Source organism: Oculina patagonica, chromosome 4 (assembly GCF_052425735.1).
Source record: "Oculina patagonica isolate OP01 chromosome 4, crgOcupat, whole genome shotgun sequence".
Classification (NCBI taxonomy): Eukaryota; Metazoa; Cnidaria; class Anthozoa; order Scleractinia; family Oculinidae; genus Oculina; species Oculina patagonica.
The window spans coordinates 55,131,046-55,157,842 of record NC_135761.1 but is presented as its reverse complement, the minus strand read 5'-3'; the positions used below and the strand labels follow the sequence as shown (position 1 = coordinate 55,157,842).

General features: G+C 38.0%; 1 protein-coding gene across 4 annotated transcripts; it reads right to left on the bottom strand.

The window, feature by feature from the left end:
- Positions 1-1,880: 1,880 nt before the first annotated feature.
- Positions 1,881-26,797, bottom strand: LOC144650716 (uncharacterized). Of its 4 annotated transcripts, none has more exons than XM_078510453.1 (19): positions 26,721-26,797; positions 23,878-23,972; positions 22,035-22,125; positions 21,316-21,474; positions 19,546-19,703; positions 19,288-19,460; positions 17,018-17,195; positions 16,635-16,896; positions 14,644-14,939; positions 14,078-14,332; positions 13,637-13,741; positions 12,113-12,160; positions 10,613-10,862; positions 8,843-9,778; positions 8,321-8,551; positions 5,139-6,485; positions 3,617-3,769; positions 2,824-2,929; positions 1,881-2,502 (listed from the first exon to the last, which is right to left on the bottom strand). In XM_078510453.1, the coding sequence occupies exons 2-19, from the start codon at positions 23,881-23,883 to the stop codon at positions 2,418-2,420; spliced, it is 4,839 nt and encodes a 1,612-aa protein (XP_078366579.1). In that variant the 5' UTR covers positions 23,884-23,972; positions 26,721-26,797; the 3' UTR covers positions 1,881-2,417. The 4 variants fall into 4 exon arrangements, with proteins under 4 accessions (XP_078366579.1, XP_078366581.1, XP_078366580.1 ...); XM_078510455.1 differs by having other exon boundaries at positions 2,830-2,929; XM_078510454.1 differs by having other exon boundaries at positions 26,728-26,777.

The following is a 26,797-nucleotide window of genomic DNA, read 5'->3' as shown; positions in this document are numbered from 1 at the left end:
CCACGCCCCCTGACGTCACTAGTAAGTGAACAATGATGTAATTATTTCACGGCTGATAGTCACCATTCTTGAGCGATGAAGTCTTTTCTGCTACGCGTCCAAGGACCCTTGAACACGGAGCTCCGGGTTAGAAAACTAGTCCCTTTTTTCCAATTTCAATTTCTGTCTTGAACTTGGAAGATGTTTACGACTTTGGGCCCCAATGAATTGGCGATTTCATCAAATTTTGCATTCTTTTCGATGGGAAATTTACGGGTCTTCGAAATTTCTATTTCTATTTTGAGAGTTTACATCTAACACGATTTAATTTTTGGCAGGATGGTAACTTGATCCTTTCAGTAGCTGCTTTGATTCGTTTTCTATCTTTTCGGCAAGATGCGTTCATTTTTAAGATCTTTGATATGGGGTATTTACTCGAAATATGCACGCATTACTTGTACTCCATATTTTGAGAGTTTAAACAGAGGTGCAACGGAACATGGAAAACCGACAGCGAAGACAAATCCATTTAGTGGAAGGGAGGAGGATTTGAATCCGGGACCTCCGGATTACAAGTCCAGCCGCCTTACCACTAGGCCATACCGCGTCCTGTTTCCTCGAGAGAGTGCCGCTTACGATAGATTACGTAGCTGGACTGAAAAGCGCTTTTAAATGTTAACCCTGACGTCGAAAACCCTAAAGAGACTGGGAACGAATACGCCCGATTACGCCTGTTGTAAACACAAGATGGCCGCAGCCACCGGCCGCGGCATTTATTGATTCTTCTCTGGATCTCCGGCTCGCCACTAACTGTTTAGATGTGTTTTAATAGTAGAACTAAAATTGCCTCGGCAATTTTCTCGAAAATGAATTATAACTGATTCGTATCAAACTTTGCCTACTGTCATCGTTGCATTTTTGGAAAACAAAAGCGCTTTTGTTTTTGAGATTCCTTTGTTTTTTCGGTTATTGCGTTCGGCCTCGGTTCGGATGTGCTCGGCACATTCTCGTCAACGACATTTGATTACTCTGTAAGGGCTAGAAGGGGAAATAATGCCAAACACAAACGACGGTCACAGGGGGTGGGAGGGTCAATGCATTGTCTTACAGGCCAAAGCGCGACGATCTTTTCGGCGGCAAACGGTCCGTTTCAAGTGAAAAAGCTTTTAATGTTGACATGAAACTTTTTTTATATCTATAGGTATAAAAAAAAACCTTATCTGCGTTTTCGGGGTAAAAAAATCGTGAGCCGGCTCGAGTGTATTCACTACGTTTTCCGGGATTCCATTTTAACATTTTTAGCTTTTTCACTTTTAACGGACTGCCGAAAAACTCCTTGAGTTTTGGTCCAGGGGAAAAGTTTTTCTCGACTTTTCGCTCCCGGAATACTTATTGAATACATTCGAGCTCATGGCTAAACAACATGGCTACATAATTTAGTTTTTCAGTGCGACTGCAATATGCTTTATTTTAACAGTTTTGAAAGAAACGCAGTTTCGATCGGACTAAAATGAAATTGATTTTTGTGATTGACTAGGTAAAGGCTTTAAAATTCCAGCAAATTCGAATTCGAATTTTTGCACGTACATCGCACGTACAATCCGAATTCAAATAAAGTTTATGTTTATGTTTTTTTTTTCATGATGGTCGCTTTTTGCCGAGACACCTTCTTAAAAATATTGTTTATCGAGCCCTCATCCTGTTAGTATGTGTAGAAGATTGATTTTTCTGTTAAGGGTTCTCAATAGTACCCCCTCCTTCCCCAAGAAGCATTTTTTGGCAGGGGCTGCGCCGTTCAACGCCATTTATTTGCGAGGTTAAACACAATTCATTTGCGGGAACAAAAAGCTGCAAATTGCAGCACGGCTCTTTCTCGATACATCAACAATAACCTCTTTGTATTGATTCTATCTTTATTCAAACAGTTCAAGACAAAATTAAAAAAAAAAACTTAAAACTTGCGATTTATTTGTCTTTAAAAACAGTCCGCCGCCTTGAAGTAGTAAGCTCACTGTGTATTTACACTGACCCTGGCCTAAACATGTTTTATCCGTAAGAGAGTGATTTATGAAAATAGTATTGAATTGTTTTTTCTTTTATTTTACTTGAATTCGTACCTTCCTCTACTTTACTCTACCCTTTTTCTTTAACTTTTAAAGGCATGGAACCTTCAGCTCGGGCACGTACAGTGCAAGTGAACGAACTATTACATGATAACCAAAACTTTTCAGCTCGATGGGTTATACAAATTTTCTTACGTACGGGGCTCCGTACGACATAGTTGTGGAAATTATTGTATTACAAGGTCTATACTAGTTTTAAAACAAAAATGGATTAAACGGTTAACTTCTTGAGTTTAACTGTTTGCCTCTTTCCATTGATGAAAGGAAAGAGTTAGACTCGGCTTTCTTCTCGCAAAACTACTTTTTTAATGAATGTCAATGATTTACACTTGCATTAGTTGCATCAGTTCCTGCGGTTAAACTCCTTTGAGGACCAACACCTGGTGCAGCGCCTAGAAAACTGAAAAGTAAATATACGCTTTCTTAGTAGCTGGTCAGTACTAGCTAGGACTAAAAAAGTTTCGTTAGTATTAGCAGTTACTAAGTGTTAACAGAAAATTTTCCGTAAGTTTGCTAAGAAACAACGCGTCTCAGATGACCAGAGTTGTGGTATAGCATGCGAGCATCCTCACATCTGGGGCCTTCGCGACCGGCGAAGACGCGTGTTGGCGAGGAAAGCTGCTTGATGACCCCCAAAAATTACTATATAAGGAAGACTACTTCGATTTGTGTGTTTTTGCACTGATCAATTAATCGCGAAACGTTCAACACAGTTTCCTACCCATACCGCTGTCCTGTAGCAGTAGCAGGCATCTGCACGTTGAGACTAGTGTTCATCCCCGCCACACACACGTGACCTTTCAGGAAATTCTGGTGATAGTGGATTTCTGAAACAAAAGTAATATAGAGTAATATTGGTGTCGCCAACATTCTGGCTGTATGTGTCATTGTTAACTGATGATTGCATTTTCACTATATCTAATATCAAATCGTACTCTGTACGATTTGAAATCCGTCGCCCGTTTTTTTTTTAAGACAGGTACAAAACAAATGAACAAAGCCACCTTTTCAGGTCTAACGTTTCATCAATTTCACAGTTTTAAAAAATTACGTAAGCTAATCAACTTGCACCACTTGCGATAAAGCGCGTTATGGCAATTAATCGGAGGGTTTTAAAACAAATGAACCCTTTTCTGGGTTGCTGGTATATTAAAGGATAATGCCCTTGGCTGAAAGATTGTCCTCAAATTTTCACAGTTACGCTCGAAGCTTCGCTTCTCGTCAAACTGTTCATTTTTCAGACAATCTTTCAGCGTCGGGCATTATCCTCCAAAATACCAGCCTGAAGGGGTCTATTTCAGTTACTACCATAGCGGAAGAGCTGTACTAGGCAACAAAACGGACACTTGGTACAAACTCGTTTATGCCGGATGGTAAAAGAAGGCGACGGTCTCCGAAACAAAGCGACTTTAACCCGTCAAGTTTAAATTTTCTTTGTTTTTGATGTCCCAGTGCGTAGCTTGCCATTTTGTATCAAGTCACCACGTTTTGATGCAAAAGGCCTATCAGCTTACCAACATGTCCACGCTGCTCATGTAAATGTCTCTGTACCAACTCAGCATCCGAAGGATCCATCACAAAGCTGCTGCTGTAATTGCCAACAGTCGAGTCGCTTGCTATCGGAAGAGCTGTTATTTCATTTCTTATGGCCAGTTGACCGATCTCAGCTGAAAGAGCGACAGAAAGAAAGTATTTTTTCCTTTATACATTCTCCTAGGCCATTTACAATAAATATGATTAATTTTAAACCAATTTGAAAAATAATGACAAGTTTTCCGGGCAGTCCTTTGTAAAGGCTGTGCAACTTTAAATAACAAAGTAATTTGGGTGTAAAGAGTGCCACGCCGATCTCTGTTTGAAGGTCTCACGGCAAATATATCAAACGTTTTTTCTTTCTTGAGAGGGGGGAAACTTGAGCGTGCAAAGAGAACTTTTTTCAAAGTTTAAGCTTGACGCGAGGTAACTTTCTCTGCCTGACACATGATCTCTTGAAAATATTAGCCCGTGATGCGAAGATTCTAGGGCTAATATGAGGGGAAACTATCAGAACGATAGTTCCAAGACAAAAACGCCGGACTCTCATATTTTATTGTTCACCACTAAATTTTCTTCCACGCGTCCATTCAAAAACAAGCATCTTGAATCATTTTTTGATACCTTCTAGGATAAAAGACTTAATTGAAAGGCGAAAATACAGTTGACTATGATAATAAGCGAAATTAAACTACGACGTTTCGAAGTCATCTTGACTACATTGTCAAATAGAGAGATAACGATTGTAGTTTAAATACAATGAAAGGTGAAAGAGTTTGTCATTCGTGTTCAAAGTGTCACTGAGTACTACTGAATTTATCTGTAGTTAATTAATACAATTAATACTTTCGCACGTATTGAGTCCGATTGCGTGTTACGTTTAGGTCTTCGCTCACGAATTAGGAGCATTTCGTAAACTAAACAACCAGTTTTCCTTGGCACTTCTTTGTCACGGTTAAATTTTTTGTTAGATCAGAAGTCGCGACACGGTGGACTGTTTTTATGTGTTTGCCAATAACAGAGGTTTTATTCTCCTCCACGCGTTGGATGAAGATGTCTGCACTGTCAGCATCACACCGATCACATTTGAAGACCGTAAAGGTGAATCACCAATGCAGGTTTCTCCTCTTGCAGCTTCACCTTGCTGCTGATCTTAGCACTCGCGTATGCTGGTTTTAATTCAGTTCCAACTTTCTTCAATAGAGATTCAGTTGTTTAGGTACTGCGTCAGCGGATTTATGATTTTTTTTGTGTGTGTTTAAACTCAAAACTACAACTGTTATCTCTCCACTTGCTAATAAAGTCAAGTTGACTTCGAAACGTCTTAGATGAAATAAATGTAGTGAATTTATTGGAGCTTTTTCTGTCTCCAGGCCTGCTTGTTTAAAAAAAAACTAAAAAATTTAACTTTCGTTAAGAACTAACAATAAAAAATATATAAAAATCAGTTCGCCCTTTCTTACAGGGTGTGATAACCGTTATAAAACCACTTAACTCACGAACCTTCTATTTCTGGATTCGGTTCATAAATGCCACCTGCCGTTGAATCGGCAAGAGCCACAAAATCGTTGCTGTCAATAACAACTGCCTCCGATCCCCATTTGTGAACCAAACGCAGTTTGACCACTGTTCCAGATTTTGCGAAGCTTCGCAATTTTAAGTGGGATTGGGTAATTTTCGTTTGTTTCAAGTCAATCAAATCTGTTCCTAATTCCTTTTCCAGATAGCTCAAAGCCGCCTTGACGTCCCCCTTCTGAGTTGCATACAGGGTAACGCGAAGGTTTTCTGAGTCATCTTGTTCTCTTTTGACCGCTACGGAACGTGAAGTGATTGAAACTGTGTCGATAGCTTCGCTACAGAATGCTGGGAGCTGGATTAGTGATTCATATGCTCCAATGGTGCGAATGTGTCCGTTAATATGAACATGTGCAGCTGCTTCAAGATGCATGTCATCTTCAGACTCTTTGCTGATCCAGAACAGCTGAGAAAACGTTTCCTTTGACTTGTTGTACTTCAATTCATCATTGCCCTGAGTGTTGGATGAATTAGTTGGGTCATTCAGTTCAAATCTCAGAAGTAATGATGGATCAAATTTGGCAAACTTTAACAGACTCAATGCAACGTTGTGGAAATCACGCAGGAAGTGCCCTTCGAAAGCGCTGGGATTTGACAGAATGTCTCTGATTGCTACGGAGAAAACGTGTAATCTTTTGTACAATCGTTGCGCTTCAAAACCTTGGAAAAACTTTTCTAGGAACTGCAACATGACAATAATGGTAGCAGATCCTCCCCATTCACGTATCTCGTCTTCTGTGGATCGGCTGTCATTGTTTTCGAGACACAAAATTTCAAGGATCTTACAGACTTCACTCAAAAGCTTAAATATGCTTTTGTTCTTTGCAGCCTCTTGCAGATCTGAAGTGATTTTAGTGAGGATTTTTTCATCAGACACTCCTCTCAGTCCATTTTGAACTTGTGGAATTCTCTCATCTCGGAAGATTTCTTTGATAGCCTGGACTAGTTGAGGAACAACCATAAGGAAACTTTCTGTAATCAAATCTTCAGGAGAGCAGCACATCTGCCTGTATTTATCGGCAACGTATTTGGAAATTTGTTTGTGGATCTCAAGAAGACTTGCACAGTTTTCTGTTGAAGTGGCTAAGTCCAAATCCTCTTTGGAGGTTGCTATCTCGATGCAACAGTCTCTCAACACTGAGTTGCAGAGCTTTTTTATTTCTGAGCCCAAGTACTCCATCATGTTGGGATCTTTGTGCTGCAAACCCACAATCGTCACCGCCAATTCTCTCAAGTGTTCAATGTGCATTTGTCCTCTCTCTTTCACTCTGTAGTCTAAGAACACGATAATTTGAAAAGGGATCATTTCAAATTGATTCAAGAAAAGCAAAAACTAAGTATGCCAAGATTTTTCTTATAGGACGCTACTACACAAGACAGGCTAGCGGGTAAAATTATACAGTTGTTGCAACACCTTATATCACAACAGTTTGTATAGATGTAAATAGATGTAATCCCCTTTGTATAGAATTTTTTCTAAAAAAAATTACGTTCTGCAATTTGAATGGTGTTTTACAGTGACGGCAACCCGACCTATAACAGGGACTGCTAACGTTTTTAGTGGTGATGGCGCAGTGGTAAAAGCGCTCGCCTCTGACAATATGGCCCGGGTTCGATCCTCCAGACCCGCCCGGCCGGCGTCATATGTGGGTTGAGCTTATGTCGGTTCTCGTCCTTACTCCGAGGGCTTTTTTCCGGGTTCTCCGTTTTTCTCCCTCCACAAAAACCAGCACCTCTAAATTCCAATTCGATCGGGAATCCGAGGGCCACAGGTTAGTTGGTTGTAAGACTATTAAGTGCGACCCTCGTTAATTAACATCAATTTATTAATTTATTTGCTTTTTGTTTACTTTTCATTAATCTAGTGGCAACCGCACAAACAAAACAGTAGCATTCATTTTTTTTTGTAATTCTTGCATCCACAGCTGATTTCATGCCGTTACAACGTACTAAAAGCAATTGTGTGGATTTCTATTTTGCATTTAAGGCTTATAATTTATTGAAAAAAGCTATTTATTAACGAAATTTGCTTTGTCAAAATGGTTGAGCTAATAATAAACAAAAGCTGCTTCGTTGTTAACTGTTTCTCGCAACGGCTTGCGAGCCTTATCGTCCAAAACTCCTTTTTCTCAACAACAAAAACAATCCAATAAGTAAATTTTGCTTATTTACCCACGTAACATAGAAGGGACATAGAAGAGCTTAGGACCCCATTAAACCGTGTACGTGCATCCAAGATCGAATCGGAATCCATAGATTTCAGCGGCTGAAGTTTTACTGAAATAGCAGGCGTCCGATTGACCCGTTTATACATAATGGGTCTGGTCACATCTTCGCCGAACCACAGTTAAACTCTGGTTAGTCTCAAGTTACATGACGTCATACTAAACTGTAGTTAGTGCTTCCAGTCGATGGTCACACCAACGCAGTTAACTATAGTTAGTTCTGATTAACCTTTGGATGACTTCAGAATTAAAAGTAGTTCGTGACAGCCCTTATTGTTGATCCGTTAAATGTAAACATGGTTGACCAGCGAAACCTGTGTCTAGTTATCCTTCTTATTTCATACTTTCCTGCAGCGAGCTGTCGTAAAAAATTAAGACATATTAGGTGAAACTATTTACGGATGCTAGACGCAGAAGAATTCAAACTTTGTTGGTGCTTACAATGGCTATATCCGCCATAAATTTTACATTGTTATATATGGAAATTTTGATTGCTGTTTCCCTTTTGTAGGATACCCTGCCTCGTATTGTCTCCATAAACGGGCTCTTGTGCCTAGTTTGGTATTAGGGTAGCCTATTGTCTGTAAAATGTGAGACACTCTGGGCGAGGGTCTAATGTGTTTCGCCCTTCCATAAACAGTAGTGCCGCTCTTTTATCCATCTTTCATGAATGTGACATTCATAATATTTTCGAAATAGCTGGATGATTTTGGAAAGCCAATAACAGTGAAGCAATGTTTTTCAAAAAGTTACTACCCACCACGAAAATCACAAAAATGATTGCAACTATGTTGTTTGTGCGGTTCCCTTTAAATAGATAGATCAATCAATCAATCCTTACTTTATGAGAAGTGTTTTCGGCTTCTCTATAAAAGTACAGCTTACCTTCAGGTTTCAACCCTATCAGGGCTTTTCTGAGCATGGCAAAATCCTCTGTATTCGCCTGATTTTCCCGCCAGCGTAGCAAGATCATCTCCAATTGTTCCGCCTCGCTCTGCCAACAGTTTAAGACTTGATTCATCGTTTCTTCAGTCAACTCAAGTTTTAGCGTCACGGGTTTAAGGTTGAAAATGGCTTTTTCGACCCCTAAAAGGCGTCTGATATAGCCACACAGATCTGCAAAAGAAATTGCATGCTATGTTATAAGAAAGTAGTTTTGTTTTTCCTTTTGCAACTTTTGTTTGTAACTGTCGATTTTGAATATTTGTAAGGTTGCGTCATTTAGTTGAAGTACCCTAAAAAAGCATTAAGCCAAGGCTAACATGAAAAAAAAAACTCGAGTCTAATAGGGCGCATCTTATTTTATTGACATGAAATATTCTAGATCGTTTGTCACTGCTCAACACCGCGTCAAGTACAATTCTATTTCTTGTCTTGTTATGGCAAAGTTAAAAAACTTAAACTCACCCAACTGACAGAAGTAATCTTCGCGAATGCTTTCACGCTGCCCTTGAACAGCAATCCTTCCACAAAGGACTTTGGCATCAGAAATAGAACCCTGCAATTGCAGCTTGATAACATGTCCGGTGCTCCACCAAACGGAAGAGTCGACGGCAAATGTAACACATTCTTGATGTTTGTTGGTCAGTTCATAGTCTTCCCCTAGTTTAATTGAGACCGTTAAGCTTTCCTCATTGTAGACATAATTTCTTTCCTGTCCAGTGTTGCAACTAAGTTCTTCAAACCCACTACTTCTGAGTTGCATTATAGCGGAATGATCGCATTCCCTGTGCAATTCTTCTTGGTAGATGTCATGGCTCAAGAACACGACAGCGAGCTCGTCAAAAGGTGAATGCTGGTGATTGCTTTTGAAAAGCACCGACATCGTATATTTGAAGGGTAAGAAGTTTAACCGAGTTAAAACTTCTTTGAACTGAATCCATGTTGACTGTGGCAATCTTAACAGCACTGCAATCAGTGAAAATTGAGTGATTTTCACTTCCAGCTCTTCCTTTTCCAAGTCGAACTTTGTGTTATGAGTTATATCCTCCCAAAAGATTCTTCCTTTGGTTGTTGGTGTGCCATGCAAAACAAATAAATTAGCAGTGGATCTTTCTTTTCCTTTGTCTAATGCAACTTTCAGTGTGACGCGTTTTCTAAATGTTGCACCGTTTGGCTGACAATTGATCATGGGTGTATCAAATATGACATCGTTTTCAAGTCCACGTTGAACTAACAGACCACAGTATTCGTGAGGTTCTTCTAACTTAAGTTTAATGATCACAGAATCGTCCACAGCTCCAGGAGGACATGTGAGTGTGACGCCATTCATACTCACTGATCCACCTTCACTGGTCACAACGTCAGAGGATTCGGCAACCTGGACTTCTCCCACTGATGATTCTTAAAAAGAAAAATAAACAGCAAATTGATATTTTACCCCCGAACTGGTTATCTTTAAACTCAACAACAGTTACTATACTATATATCGTAATACAAACATAAAATATTCACAAGAGTACTACAATAGCTAATGATATAGAAAAATTATCTTAACCAAAAAATTCAACACTAAGTCTATGAAAACAAATACAATATACAAACGATAAACCACTTACGTACGAATTCGAAAGTTGAAATTAAAAAGGAAAACAAAACAGAACAGAACAAAAAACACTGATAACAAAACAAAAACCCATTCCAGCGCAGCCCAAATGAAGTAAAGAGATGTAAACATACGATACTTGCAAGCATATTGGTTGGAGTCTGGATACTTGTGAAAATAATAAATTCAAAAGGATGAACAACGCTTTCAGAACAAAAATGCCTAAGTCAATTCAATCAGTGTGCTCCTATTTACTTCTGGATTAATAAATCAGTGTTTGTTTGTTTGATTGATTTTAAACAACAGTTGGTGTTTATATTTAGTCTATTTTTGTTTCTGAGGCATTGTAAGGCTGTTCTACTGCTTAGGTTAGTTTGCGAAGAAAGGTTGCATTAAAAATATTGTCCGTAACAAACTCCATAACGGCACCAGCAGCAGCAATATGCTACAACATAGAAACAACTATGCCAACTATTTGTACAACTCTTCTTTCAAACTCTTTGAAAGTAACCTTGATTCTCTAAAGCTTGCTGTTGTCTGCAAATTTCATCTATCCTTTTCTATAAATCGTCAGCTTCCTCGGTTTGTTTATCTATTGATCCTGTTGTTTCGTGCGTCTTTGTTCGTTTTACCTGGTGGTGCCTGTCTGATGAGTTCATCCAACTTTGCACTTATCTCGGCATTCGTTTGTTCTTGCATAGCCAGGAGACGATCTTTTAAAGCTTGATTTTCCTGTATAAAAGCTACTCGTTCTTCTTGAACTTGCTTCATGCTTGCTACCATCATGTTATTCAGTTGAGCTTGCTGTGCTTTTAGCTCGCTATTCATTTGCTCAGTGAATCGTTCCTGCTCCTCGCGTAGATTTCTGAGCAACATTTTCATCTGGAAATTCAAAGGACAAAACTGAAATATATATACTATGTGGTAATGATCAGTAGCACAAGCTGATTCATTCCCTCTTTTACCAAATGATATTTTTAACTGTTATTTTTAGACAATCAAAGTGTAACAGACTACGAAGACACATGTAGTTCTTCTACACAGCCATGTTAATGTGGCCTGGTTACTTCTGTAACCAGGCGTGCGTTTCTCAAAAGTCCCGAAAACTGTCCCGTAAAGCTCCCGAAAAGTCTTTTTCGTGTTTTTTAAAACGCCCGAGAGTTTCAAGCCAGAGAACATTACACCATTTTTCCCGTAAACTTTACGGAACTCTTGAGCTCCCGAACACACTTCTCGGGACTTATTTTGTCGCTATAAAATTGCTTCTCCGAAGAACCTTTTTTGAAAACAAAGGGCGGCGAAGGGCTTATATGAAAAGGATTACATGCAATAAAGTATGTGGGAGAGAAAGACATCTGGCAGAATTCGGTTGTTTAATTGACAAATTTCAAAACAAACTCCGGCGCGCCAAAAAGAACTTTCACGAGCTTTCACTTCGGGAAGAGAACGTAGCGCGTTTTAACGTGATGGCCGCCTTTTTCCTCCTGAAATTGTTAACAGAAACTTCCCAAATTCATTCGGTGTATGTACAGCAAGTTTGCTAAAGTACTGAGCGACAATGGTAGAGAAGAATTGGACCAAAAAAAACTTAATTCAACAAAAATGCAAGGCACAAAAACAAGACAATGGAAGTTTATAGCTGGGGCTTCGTAAATTACAACCCGGAAATAAACAAATTTAAACAAACAAAAATGCTTTAAGTAAACATTTACATCAAGCTAACTTTACATTAATGAATAAACAAATTTAAACAAACAAAAATGCTTTTAGTAAACATTTACATCAAGCTATTAAGTATCCCAGAGGTGAATCAGTGTTAAAAATCGCCAGAGATAAAACTTTGCAGACGATTCATCGAAAAAGTTTTGAATCTGATGCGTACGTGACGGTTTCAATTGCAATTTTTGAACCAATCACAGACTGAAAAATTGAAGCTCGCGCTATTCTTGTGTTACAAATCCCGAAAATCTCCCCGAAAAATACGGGACACTTTCGGACCTTTTGGGAAACGCTTTTCCGAACCCGAAATGCGCCGAAGTTCTCGGGACTTTTGAGAAACGCACGCCAGGTTACAAATGCAACACAAAGACTCAGTCCCATCGACTTGCACTTAAGAAGAAATTGAATTGTACCTCTTTCTTCTGTTGACGTTTTTCCTCTTGCAAAAGTGACTGTTGTTCCTGTTGAAGAGAGGCCCAATATTTTACGTTAATTTTTATAACAGACGTAGAGTAACTGCTTAATAGATTGATATTGAGTAATGTGAGTTTATTGTCCTGGCCCTGGTTTTCCGAAAGCCGAACAACGCTAACCCCGTGACGATTAAATCGTCCAAATCCGCAGAATAAGTAAAGAAATTTCAACATTTTCCCATTCAGTTGTGGCTCATTAACCATTGTAGTGGAATTAGAGGTTTTGCTGGGATAAAAAAGGCGAGTATTCATTTGATTTTATGGACAAAATCCGTTCGGCTAAACTACTAAAACAAGCCGAATTAAGAAAATTTCAGTTCTCTTTGCTTGGTTTATAGATGCCTTTCTTGACCTTTCTTTCTTTCTTTTATTGTCCTTTAACCAACTTTATAATTTCACTTAAGTAAATGCGATTCTTACTTTATTATCCCATATTTAAAATGGTTTTATTTAAGACATTTCAGTTACATGAACTTCTCGGTGTAAGATAGAGACAATTTTAATAAGGTATAAACGACTAAGACTGTAATTCAGACCAATAAGTGTTTCTAAAGAGCTCAATTGATTTATCGTTCGATGCACGATTTTCGCCCGGACTGGGCCCTAACCAGACTTTTGGCATAGACGACTCCAAAAGCGAGTATCGAAGGCAAGAGCCGCTTGCGGGACCTGGGAAGAATATTTTGAAATTTAGAAGCTCTGGAACACTATTTTCAGCATTTTTCATGAAGTATTTATGAAGTATTTCTTCAGAAAAATCAATCGTTTTCAACTGCGGATTTATTTCCACCTTTTTTCAACGTTAAACATTTTGGATTAAAATCTAGACGAGGCAAGTGCCTCGTCTTGCCCCTTGCTAGCTACAGCCCTGTCGGGAAAAATTGCTAAATGTTCCAGATAACACTGAAAGTTTTTTTTTTCAGCTATTCCTGTTGCTTCTTACAGATACCCGAGCGGCGGCAACGTCAGTTAAGTTCTCTTAGTTTTTGTTATTTTTGTTTCTACAAGTTGAACTTCGTATTTTGTAGGAGCGATCATTTTTTTATCCCTTCCCTCCCCTAGCACTCCGCCGTTTTTTCTCGCCAATACTGGCTTTATCAGCGTATTCTAAGTTTGATCAAAGGATAGTTAATTGAGGGTTTAATTTGCTTTGAGGAACACTCTGTTTTCCCTGGATTAGTTATCCCGGGAATAAAATGTTTAATCGCGAAACAACCGCTTATCGTGGGTTATTTTAATCGGCTTTTGAACAAGCGGGCCCAGTCGACTAGATGTGAAAAGAATATGAGTTTTGTTAGTTCCTACCCTGAGTGCCAGAGGTTTTTTTGGCGAAGCTATGAGTATCTGTGAGCGGCGAAGCCAAAAGAAAACCCTCTGGCACCCAGGTTAGTAAGTTCCTTGGGATTACGGCTGATACATTTGGTGTCATAAAGTGTCATAAAGCTTTGGTTTTCTCATACTTACTTCCAACCTCTTTCTCTCTTGATCTTCATACGCCTGAGCGGCCAAATATTGGCTTCGCTTTTCGTCAAAGACTTTAAGCTGTTTGAGGATCCCCGGCATTAATTCCTAAAACGAATAACGTTTGTAGTTTTTTAATAAACTTTTTTGACAGAAGAATTTGTATGATACGCCTTAGAAAAAGAAAGTGAATCTAAAGTGCTTTTGAATTATAGTACTAAAATTACTGTATATGTACAACTGGTTTTTTACTGGTTGAAAACCTTCATCAAGATAAATATTTGTAATACAAACGCAGGGCCTTGCGATTTTGAATTTTACAATTTGATGTCCTCACGTGAAAACAAAGAATTATTGCCCGTATGTAAAAGTGTGATTGACATGCTTGACATATATGCGTTGTTGTTTTGAAGATAAAAAGGGAAGCAATTAATGTTTCCTCACTGGATGGAACTCAAAGAACACTGCAGCAATGACATCTTTCGCGCCCTTGGCAGAACTGTGATAATCATCTTTAATTCGGGAATACCCGCTGATGACGTCATCAAAAGATACTTCAGCCGCTTCTTTTCCTTGTAGTTTCTGTAGGACTGGGTCCAAATGGATTCTTTTTAGCTTGCCAAGGAGATCCTTACAAAACTGTCTCGTTTGTGCTTCATTCTCAGTCAGCCAAGTGTTTAACTTGTTTACCACAGATTCCTAGTTAAAGACAGAACATGGTGTTGAGAAAAATATGATCGTGTAGCATAACTCAGCACATTACATTTAGGTCACGATAAACGCATTTCGTAACATACCAAAATGAGGATCCCTTGTAACGCATTTTGCGTAGCATGTACAAATTAAATCGTTAATAAAATGGTCTGCTTAGGGCAGCTACCAGAAACTGTAAAGAACCTAGATCATCCATTAGTGTTAAAAGGGTTGATCTCCAAAAATCACTTTCTAACAAGCCCTGTTATGTCCAGAGATTTGTTCAAAATATCCACGTGGAGATAATGAGAAATTACCTTACGTTCGCTTGCAACCTTTTTAACCGTATTGATAGATAATCCAGACATTTCCGCCAAGAGTCGATCTTCGCACATACTAAAAGCATAACTGTGGCTCATACGCATCACATCATTGCTACATGGCAGTTCACCAGTTAGCTGTGACGCCAGCAGCGCGTCATACGTCTTCAGAGCGACCTGTTTGGCGTAGTAGCATTTCGCGGCAACGAAATTGTCCCAGGCACTTTGCACATTTGGAATGGCATCAGGCGAGTTAATCGTGTTAACATAGAGCTGAACCAATGCAGCAAGACCTGAAATGGTATTAGCATGGGCTGTGACTGAAGTAAGTAGAAGAGAAGTCTAGAACCACATTAATATTTAAGAACGCTAGTCTTAAGGGACCATCGTAACTATCTTGCATTGACTGGGCCATATTAGTTCCAGTCGGTCTATCTCATTACGAACCACTCAGCTCCTGAATCAAAGAATTTCTAAGGTATTTGACAGGATTATAAATCACTTCATAAACCAAGTGACCAAAATACCGAATCTTTCAGGGATCGACAGTTCACTTGAGGGAGTGGCGAGCATGATCGAGATTGAAACAGGTACAAGGACACCTTGGCCCAGAAAGGAAATGAAGTTACTGGTTTAACTTAGGCCGATAAAGCTTTTCTCTCTTTCACGCATTTTTAACCCTGTACAGACCGGGAGGGGGGGGGGGCGGAAAGTGCCCGCGCTGACTTTGAACGCAAATAACTTTTTCAATATTTAACCAAACGCTGCCAAACTTTACGACTTTATCTAAAGTTTATCTGGAAATAATTTGGTAGGATAGATTGCTGTGTCAGGAACTTTACGGAACCATGGCAACGGCATTTTGACAGGCATGTTTTCCAAATTTGTAATTATCATGTTTTTATTAATGAAAAATAACTTTAATGGAATTATTTTCACCTTTTTACGGATAAAAGCACATTTTTGTTGATTTTGAGTACTTTGTAGTAATTTTGGGCGGTTTTCTGATGTTTTGGAAAAATTTCGAAATCCAAGATGGCGGATCCAAGATTGCGGTGTTTTGACATTATGATGTTATTGTCACGTGATGTGACGTCATCATCCCACGTGACGTATACCAAAAGTTAGATTTTTGGTCAAACCATATATCCTGTGAGTTTCATTGTGATTGCTTAAATATTCTGAAAGTTACGGAGGGGGGGGGGGGGCGGAATCCGCCCCTACCCCCAGTCTGAAAAGATACAAAAAAGCCCGGTCTGAATAGGAGTAATGAATAAACTGCACTAGGTCGCGAACAAAATGCTGCTAGTGTACGCAGGATCTATGAAAAATAGAGGGCCACAGGTTTTTCAGAATTTCTGTTACGTGCTACCCTCTTTAAATAAAATTGTCTATCTATCTATCTATCAGCCAACAAATTAAAAACATGAAATGTGAAACTGCAAGGCTGGCCGAACTACGTAGAAAACTTAATGCGGCAGGGACATGATAGAGACCAATCCGAGAGTCAAAAATGCATAACTGTAGAGAGCTGTTTCGGACACTTTAGTCCTCGTCAGTACAGTATAATGCCACAGAGAACAGAAAGTACCGCCAACGCGAGTCAACTGTTACAGTCTAGTGCGCCCTAAAGAGCCCGAAACAGATGTCTACAGTTAGGCATTTTTGACTCTTGGATTGGTCTCTATTATGTCTCTGCCGCATTAAGTTTTCTACACAGTTCGGTCAGCCTTGCAGTTTCACGTTTCATGAATAGGGTTAATTTGCATGCAAACAGCTGCAGAATCAAGGAATGAAAATTAATAACAACAAAAATAAATAAATAACAAGTTATGTTAACCGTGTCGCGACACACAGCAAAGATGTGATATATCAACGAGGTTTTTTAAAGCAAGATAATTAATGAAACTATCAACAACTAAACGTCTGCAAGTCAAAAGGATTGTAATACTGAAACATGGAGACAGCAAGAAGGACAATCGCTTTACCTTCCCCAGTGACGAATTCTCCAGTATAGAAGCTCTTTTTAGGTGAAAGATTGGTTTTTATTAACTGCTTGAACTTCTCCAAACCGCTCAAAAACGAAGGATTCAATTTATCTTTTTTCTCGTTTTTACTTTTCAGCATCTCAGGATTAGCCGTTGGAGGAGGCAACATGAACGCGTCAAAACCAGGAAAGAAACGTAAGATGCTTACAGCTACTTGCTTGCTTTTATGATCAGTGGCTGAAGTGGCTTGTTCTTTAAAAACCTAAAAAAGCAAAAATAGAAAGTGAAACTTATAAATCAAATTGGTTAAATTAAAACTTAGCTGCCACTATCGCGTTTTATGATTTCTGGAAAATTTCAAATGACTTCGTCTTTGGTCTAACTCTTTTTAAGAAGTATTCCTTGATATCTTTACAGTCACTTGGAATGGCTTGCATTGCATCTCTCAAAAGCCAAATGAAGTGAGGAAATGTTAGGTAAAAAAAGTCCACGTCGCTCTGATCATCAACTCTTCTAGTGTTTGATCGTATCTGAATCCTTCGAGAGAGTTTTGCAACGAAGCTTCCAATTGTTAGGGAAATTGTTCTAACTGAAAATGAGATTGCTAGATAGTGGTGTTCTTAATTCACAAAGTATCTTCAATAATTATTTTGTGTTATACCATGCCATATAAAATACAGCCAATCAGAATTCAGTAAAGCCGTTGTATCTTCGACGGTATTCAACTCAACCTTCCCATCGTGCGTTGCGATCTTATTCTCGACGAAGGTTAGTAAGCGTATTTTCTATGGTACACAAGTATAAAATAGTTTCACAACATTTTCTCGTGGTGTACTTAACAATTATTCAACGAGCGCGCGTTGGATATGAGATGTTAGAAAGCCAATAAGGCGCGTAGCGCCGAGTTGGCTATATACAGCTAATTCGAGAAAGTGGGACTCTGTGGTGAGCAAGGGTGAAATGTGGGCTTTTGACTGGAACCGCATCACGCGGTCACACAGCCAAATGATGACTGGCACATATGACTCATAACTGTATCACACAGTCACATTAAGGCATATCAGAGATGCAACCAACCAACCTCCAAAGTGAGTAACAAAGATGTTTAATAAGATTTAAATCTTAAATCTTATTAAATATCTTTGTTACTCACTTTGGAGGTTGGTTGGTTGCATCTCTGATATGCCTTAATGTGACTGTGTGATACAGTTATGAGTCATATGTGCCAGTCATCATTTGGCTGTGTGACCGCGTGATGCGGTTTCAGTCAAAAGCCCACATTTCACCCTTGCTCACCAGAGAGTCCCAGTAGCTCAGTGGTAGAGCATCCGTCCTAAAACACGGAGGGACGTGGGTTCAAATACCATCTGGAACTCGGATTTTTTTCCGAGTTCGATGCTATTCAATTCTTATTTAATATCTTTGTTACTCACTTTGGAAATTCGAGAAAGGTTGTCGGAAAAAGAAAAACGAAAGTGCACCCGACAAGATCGAAAGGTGGTCTGGGTGTTCACTTGAATTTTGCATATTGGCCTAGAGGAAATGTACAAGTTTTTATTTTTGCACTTGAAGATTTTGTCTTTTCTCTCAGAAGGCCTTTTTCCGTGGCTTTACCTTACCTGACACATGTCTTCAAGTTTAGAAAATAGTTCTGGAATTCATAGTGGTTAAAAGTACCTTGTTGCCTCATGTCTGAAGAGAAAGAAAACGCGTAAATTCGCGTTTGTCGTGTCGCCATTTTATTATTCTCTACTTTAACAACAACAACAACAACAACAATGATTTCATAATAAAGTCTATAGTTATGTTTATTATGTTTATGTTTATATTTTATTTTGCCAAAATAAATAGAAATAATTACAGCATAAAATAAATTAAATAAAATAGGCAAAAAAAAACACCCAGAATAGAAATAAACAAAACGAGCTGAGTAGTTAAAAAAATTGAATTGCATTGACTAGGCTGTACATGACTCGATCAAAAAAGAAGACGGAAGTAAAATAAGACAAGTAAAGAGTAATTTAGTACAATGTAACTAAGTATGTATAAAAAGTAATTTAGATAAAAAAAAAGACAAAGAGCAGAGAAGGAAATGAGAAAGAAATAAAAGAAAACAGTACCAGTTAATGTTTGAACCTTACGAGCTATAAGAGAATTAAAACGCTAAGCCAGCATTAACCTTAAGTTACTCTACCCATACTACCTTTCGGCCTTGTTGTGTGCACGTTTGTGCTTTTTTTCCGACAACCTTTCTCGAAATAGCTGTATAACGAACTCATATCCAACAAGAGCGAGTGGAATAATTGTTTTATTAAAAATGCCCAAAGAATTGAAATATTGAGCTCCGAAGCTGTTTCCGTTGACGCGTATCGGCTACCATATTTGTGGTCAATGTTACATGAGCTCATATACCATTGCCTTTCAACCAATCAAAACGCAGGAATTGCAATATACCATTGCTAGGCTCGTATGTATACCGAGAAAATACAAGTGACTCGTGGGATATTCCAAAGTATACCACTCGAAAACGTTGTATAACTAGTACTTATTAATCGAAGAGGGTATTTAAATAGAAAATGCTAGTTTGGCTGCCTTCAAGATTGTTTATAAAACTGATAATTAAAAAATGGTGAGTGTTTTGCTGAAAGGATACTCCAGTCCCTCCATATCACGTCTCTTTGGAACACCCTTTGAATTGTATACCAGCACAGAAGCCAACAGTAAAGTCAAGGTAAAGATCTCATCGTCAAAAAATCCTTCACTGGCTGCAGCGTCAATTCCTTCAGAGTCCAAAAGCACTACTGTGAATTCCCGGCCTTTGGAATCCTAAAAAAATAATAAGTTAGTATACGAATAAAAGATATATTACAAAACAGCTCCACATATAAACATTCACTTCGAATTGTAACACCTTATATTTCTCAGGTACAATCCATAACCATATTCCCATGGTCTCAGGGTCCATTTTATGTCCAAGAGGGAAAACCTCAGGTTGATCAAAGGCTTCACTTAATATGTAAGACTTTCCTGACCTGCATGGACCAGTAATGGATACCACACATACGGGACCTATTGAACAATTAAAATGACATTAGCTCGTACAATTTCCAGTTTTAATTTTAATGGTACCTGGCAAGAGAATATTCATATTCCCTTGTACATGGATAATAAGTACTATTTCAAAAACGAGTGCGAGGGTTTCATCGGGTTTCCAAACGCGAGAAAACTTTTGAAACCACGAGGCCGCAGGCCGAGTGGTTTTATTGTTTTCAAGCGTTTGGAAACCTGGTGAAACCCGAAGCACGAGTTTTTGAAATTACTTCTCCAACAAAGAAAATTAGATAATTTTTCTATGTAATTAGCAGTGCCTATTCGGACAGGTTTGTTTTCGTTTGTTATATGTTTACAATGGAACTCGATCATGTCACATACTCGCTAGGTTATCCAATTGTTGGCTTTGTCAAGGCTATCTGACACCCACTTGTTAGATTTTCACAACTTTCTGTAATAATTATTGATTGTATATCTCCCGCTTCGTTGGTTGTTTGATCAAAACGAACGCTCTGCTTAGTACTTTGCTTTGCCGTGACGAATAGATTTAGACAAGGAGAGTTTTGCACAGAAAGGGCCCGGTTCCAAAGTGTAGCCTCTGCAAAAACAAATGGGCGGCTTCATTTTTTGGAACGGCATAGAGTGGTGGACGTTGAAAGTGCTAACGTTAGAACCACATGGCTTCTTCAAAGAAAGTAAACCTAAAGAAGAGATAGCATCGAACGAGAAAGCAGTCAATTCTCAGTAAGCCCTTTTTATTTTGTGGACTTGAATAACTGTTCGATTCACTAACAAATAAGAAATGTGTGTAAGTTTCGTAATGAAATGTTTGATGGTGAAATTATTGTCTGCATCGGAAAAGCGATTTTTTAAACGTTGTTGTTGTGTTGCTTTATGAATATGCAGATTAAGAAACATTTTACACACGGGTTTAAATTCGTTTCCAAACACGTGTGGTTTTCAACTCGTTTTTCATTGGGTTTCTAAACTCATCCACCTGACCAGAATGGAGCGTTCTGGTAGGCTAATAACAATATGAATAATTAATGAGTTTGAGAATGATATTAATTAAATAGATTTAGCAAAACCTGAAAGCTGAGCTCCGCGGTTGTTTACTTTTCCCTTTGGTGTTTTATATTATAGCTCATGTGGAAGACTGCAACTAAACTAGCTGAGCCCTGCATTAGTGCACATTTGTTCCCTTCCAAGTAAACTTACACCGACAGCGATCGATTTGGCATGCTTTTCAGAATCTTATCACCAATCCATTCAATACAGTGTTTGTTCTTCGCGAATAAATAAAAATTCCACCCAAAACAAAATCCAAAATTTAAGACAGTATTACGAAACGTTATGGAGATATCTCTTTATGTGTGCAGTAGAACTCCGGTAACTCGAACTCGGATAACTCGAACAACCCCCGCTAACTCGAACTTATTTCTATTTCCCTTGGATGCACTTTTCAGTCATTTTTACTCGGTTAACTCGAAAACCTCGCTAACTCGAACTGTTTTTCGTTTCCCTTCAGAGTTCGAGTTACCGGGGTTAAGCAATAACATTTCAAGGTCAGTTTAGGTTTAAAGTAGAATCAAGACCCCCCTGACAACAGCAGTTCAATTTGCATATTTACCTTTAACCTCCCTAAGTTGCTCAAGTGCTTCCTCGATCACATACAGCGAAGAGCGCTTGTCACTGGTTTTAACCGACTTTCCCGTTTGTGGATCCCACTTGCAGTTGTCAGGTAAACAAAGTGGAATTGCCAGTTCCCCCTTACTTGAAGCACGAGTCTCTATTATTGCAAATGAAGAATAATTCGTATTAGTTAACAGTGCTAAAAGTTGTCGTAGTCAGTACAGTCATTTTTAAAGAATAAATGTTTATAAGAGTGGTTCAACACATAAACAGGGTTATGCACTGTTGGTTCGATGTTTGACTAACACAAAACATTTATACAAAAGAGGCCTTATAATAAAAGTTCTCGCAAAATAAGTTTTGATACGTTTTTTTGTCTCCATGCAATTAGCTTTCAACTGACGTCATATCTTTGTTATGCGTAAGTACAGGATAATAGAATGACATGAAGTTATAAAAAAAATTGGGAACTCAGTGTTAGATGTGTTGTAATCATTTCATCACTTTACTCAGGTTTATAAATATATGACTACAAATCGATTTGGTTACTGCACTAATAGCCTGCGAGCAGGTCTTAGTCTCGACCCTAGTCTCATTTCGGTATAAATTCAGAATTCGTTTTTAATATTGCCACCTGAGAACCTTAAAGAAACATGGGAAATAAGTGTCTTCCTTTTAAATTAATCTTTAATTAACAAAGATGGCGTGAGACAATACTCGTTGCGGTACTCTCTTGTAGAGAAATCTCCAATGCTTTCGCTAAAGCTTCTTCATCTTCCGACTGGAAACGTCTCAAGGAGCCAAATTCCTAAACAGAAGACATTCACTATTTGAATCTCGGTTACAAGCAACTAAAACATTATTAATCTGTAAATGTTTATTAGCGGCCAGTGAAAACATTTTATTTTTGAGCAATCCTAAAATGTCTAGTGCGAACATAATATAATAATAGTGTGAACAATTATTAAATTAAGAATCAAAACCAATAGCCCTTATGCATGTTTACGTCAGACTGGCTAATTTCACCACCAAGCCTCGCTTTCGAAGTACAAACTTGTAAATTTTATCATGAACGAATTCCCAAAGCAGAAAAAATGAAAAGAATACCCACGTTAAAACTGCATGAAAGTGGCAGAGGATTGAGAATAATTTGCGTAAACGAGGCTTGGTGGTGAATTTTGAGCTAATGACGTTATCATGCATAAGGCCTATTATATTTTTCCAATTGGAAAAATATAATATAAAATACCAACGTTGAAGTGCATATTGAGGAAAAAACTGCTGTTTATTTTGAAGGCTTTTCAAAATAAAGAAGACTGGCGTTTTCCGTTTTAAAATATCTTTTTTTTATTTTTAGAGATATTAACGTTTTTGTATTATGCAAATGAGGAAAGTGATAACGTCACAAATTGTTCCCAAAAAAAGATAAAACACTGGATCAAGAGTTTCTCTAGAAATATTAGAGCGATGTTCTTCAAACTTGGCACCAGAAATGTATATCACACAATTCACACGATGGCTTATATTATGATGTTACCATGGCAACACTCTTGGTACCAGGCTCTTTCTGCTATAAACCAAATATCTCCATTTGCATCCCTTAAAGGTGTTACAGAGGGTCACGGTAAGAACACACGTGGTGTTTATATCCCCTTAACCCTTCTCATTGCTTCTTGGGAGTGGAAGGTCTTTGGTTAAGCAAAAAATGGTGAATGTAAGTTTTATTTAAAATAGATATTGTGTCAAAACCGTTCGCATGGCAACGGTCCAACGGGTGGCATCGTGTGTCTTGTCCACCTAACATTTATGGTGCCAAATTTGAAGAACATCGCTTTAATATTACTTGAGAAACTCTTGATTCATTATTTTATCTGTTTGTGGAACGATTTGTGACGTCATCACTTTCCTCATTTGCATAACACAAAAACGTGAATATCTCTAAAACTAAAAAAGATATTTCAAAACGGAAAACGCCATACTTCTTTATTTTGAAAAGCCTTCAAAATAAGCAGCAATTACTTTATGCACTTTAACTTTTTAGTAAATTAAACCATTTTTGCTCAACAACGACCACGACTTTTTTCTGATTTTAAAACGTTACAAAATTATTAGCTTCAGTTTAATAATCATATCCTACTTTTCGTAGGTCCCAGTTTTTCTTTTTTTTGCTGGGGAACGGGAAGGGAGTAGGGTTTGGAGTCATTACTTTGGCAACATTGCGGTAATTTAGGTTTTATAATTAATAGATGCCAATTTAATATGACCTGTTGGAAATAATAATACCAAATAAAAGAAATAAAAAAGGCATACAGTGTGTACTTGACAATGAGGAGGTTAACTTATGATTACTTTTCATCAACAGAAATTTTTTCAATCCTTTTTGTTCTTAAGTCACATACAGAGATTTCTTAAGTCACATACAGAGATTTTTAGTTGGTCAAGGCAGTAAATACTCTCTCTACGACTTGTTGAACACTCGGTATTCCTCTGGATAAGGTTAAACAGATTTAGGCCAAAAATTGTACCCTTCCTGACCCCTCACATTATAAATAAAACTCACATCCATCACGTGTCCTACTTTGGCACTGATGAGAATCTCGTCAGTTAATACATTGGAACTTGTGATCCTTCTGATTTCTCAAATCTCAATCCAGGCTAAATTCAAGAGAAAGAAACCACAAGAACAGTAAGGGTCGAGATGGAGGAAACGTAATTCATTCAGAATTTCAAGTTATTTGGTTAATTTCAACTGAAAGAAACAAAACTTTTAGACCTTTTCTTACAATAGTTATGCATTGATGCATAAGGTCAGGATAAGATCCTTGATAACACAGCAGGTTTTTCAGGGAATACGCGAACACTAGAATAGACTTAGTAAATAGACTATTCTAGTCTATTCAAAACTTAACTAAAGAATCCTAACAACAGCAAGACCTTTGTCATAGACGAGGCAAGATCTTGCTAGAGGGTTCTCGAGCATGCCCTCCAAAAAATTCTGAAATCTAGATGCTCTGAAACTCTTTCAGAGACATTTACAAGGATGTATTTCTTGGGAAATCTCAAACTTGTTCAACTGGGGATTATTTTCCCAACAAAACATATTTTGTTTTTAGTTTTGGGCAAAAATCTAGACGAGGCAAGTTCTTCGTTTTGCCTCTTGCTAGTTACGCCCTGACTGGTTATCAACAATGTATACGTAGTTGATGTTTAGGTTTCATTTTTAATACCTGAAACAAATAATGACAAGGTCATATTCAGGTCCAAAGTAAGATAGATCTCGATATGAATATACCATGTTAACTCGAAGAGGGAAGGTTCTGCTTTAAGCTGAGGAAATTCCTATACAGAAAATGTAAGCTGATTTTTATTCACGAACCAAAAAAACAACAAAAGTATATTATGCCTTGTCCTGTTCAATATTCAGTTTAAGAACACATAGGCTCCGAAATCATTCTTTATTCAGTTTTCAGACACATTTAAGATATTCAAGAAAAGATACCCGTTGTATGGAATACAATAAGTCTCTATTTTCGTCAGTTTCTAACTTTACCTTCGATATTTTTCTGGCTATTGTATGAAATAAAATCTTTTTTTTTTCTTTTCTCAAACGAAAAAATCAATTCAATCGATTTTCCTCAATACAGTATGGGGCCCAGTTCTCGGCCGGGTCCAGTTCTCGGCCACTTTGTGTTCAACGCGTTTTTTCACGTCTCAGTTGAATTAAAACAAAAAGTTATTTACATCCAGCGATAGACTGATTCTTGTGCTCTAAGTATCTTCAGTTTGGTCCTTCAACTCGCTCTAGAAAGCTCACACGTCGAGTTTACGCGGAGGTAGGTTAATTTGTTGTCCCGAAATCTTGTTTGTTTACAGCTCCTTGAAATTCTTGGATGCAGTTAAATTTGTATTTTATCCAAAAGCCCCAACCAAAAGAGCTAATTTTTTGCATGTGAAAATAATTCAGCTTTCTGCTTAAGTTAACTTTTCGTTGATTCTTTGTATTTTTTTTGGTCTTAATTTACCTCGGAATTTTTCCGTGCGACTTTTGCGTATTTGCCAGTTCTCGGCCACCCTGCTCGCTATCACAGCTTAGCGCTTTGGTTTTTAATATAATTTCGTCTACTGCAGCCAGAATAAAAGAAAGAAATGTTTTAAAAATAAAGTTCAATTAAATATCTTAGTTTTGAGCAGACTCTTGTCTTGTTTATTATTTCTACAACACCTAACTCTTTCAAGACCTTTCCACTGCAAAGTAAACCGTCTAAATGCATTGGTCACACAACAAAACCTTCCTTTCTAAAGTAAAACAAAGCCTCATAAAAATAATTTGGGATCGATATAACATAAATAAGTTTACAGAGTGATTTTAAGAGTGTGAAAATTAATTGAGCCTTTTTATACGGAAATTACGCATAAGCTTTTTGGTGGCCGAGAACTGGGCCCACAAAAGGAGATTTTATTTTTATTATTGTTCGGGATAATTAATTATTTACCGGTCGATAGCTTTACACTAAAAAGCTGAATAATGTAGAAAGCTCTAGGAGAAATTTCAAGTTTCTTTGGTTATTCTGAGGAAATAAATACTAGTTTACGTCTAAAGTGGCCGAGAACTGGGCCCCATACTGTAGAGCACGCTCAAGCCAAACGAAAACTGAGTTCGTTTTTGCAGCGCCTAACCAAACCGGAAGAAGCAGTATCATCATTTGCCTCTCGCACACGGACTTTCGCTTTCGATATTTGCTCTTGTTAATAAAACTACCTCCAACAAGCTGGAATCTTGATATAACATGTAAAGGACCTAAAAACAGTGAACTATAAGAGAAAGACGTTGCTTTACTACACAGTTTACTAATGTTTACATTTTAAAATATGGACACATAACAGATATTAATCCCGCAGCAAACATTCTGTTCAAGTTTCTTTCTGAAAGAAAAACCAGAAGACATTAACTATTAACGTTTGAAATTTTCAGATGTTAATGACTTCTGTTTTTCGGAATAAGTATTCGTGTAAAATTAGTTATTTCGATGTTTCTAAAGTTAACGCAAACATTTGCAACGACAAAAGGTTAAGTTCCGTGGCATGTACTAGAACCCAATTCGAAACAACAAAACAAAATCACCAAAACGAATGGAAAGAAACCACCGAAACGAGGGAAACGAAACGAAATCACCGACCGAAACAAGCAAAATCTATTACCATTATTTAAGAGCTATCCGTAAACAGGCTAACAGGAGTGCTATTCGCTTCGTTTCTCTCGTTTCGGCCGTTTCAGTTGTTTCGGCGGTCTCGTCTCGGTGGTTTCGGTCGTTTTGTTTGGATACCGATCTACGTCCGACCTGACCAGATGTAATGTACAGAATGTTCACTGAACTCAATGCGTGTAGTATTCTCTACTTTTACCTTAAACAAGTCGTTGCCAGTTACTAAGAAGTCTAAGAAACCAATGCTCCGATTCCCCGAAAGAAGTTGGATTGTTT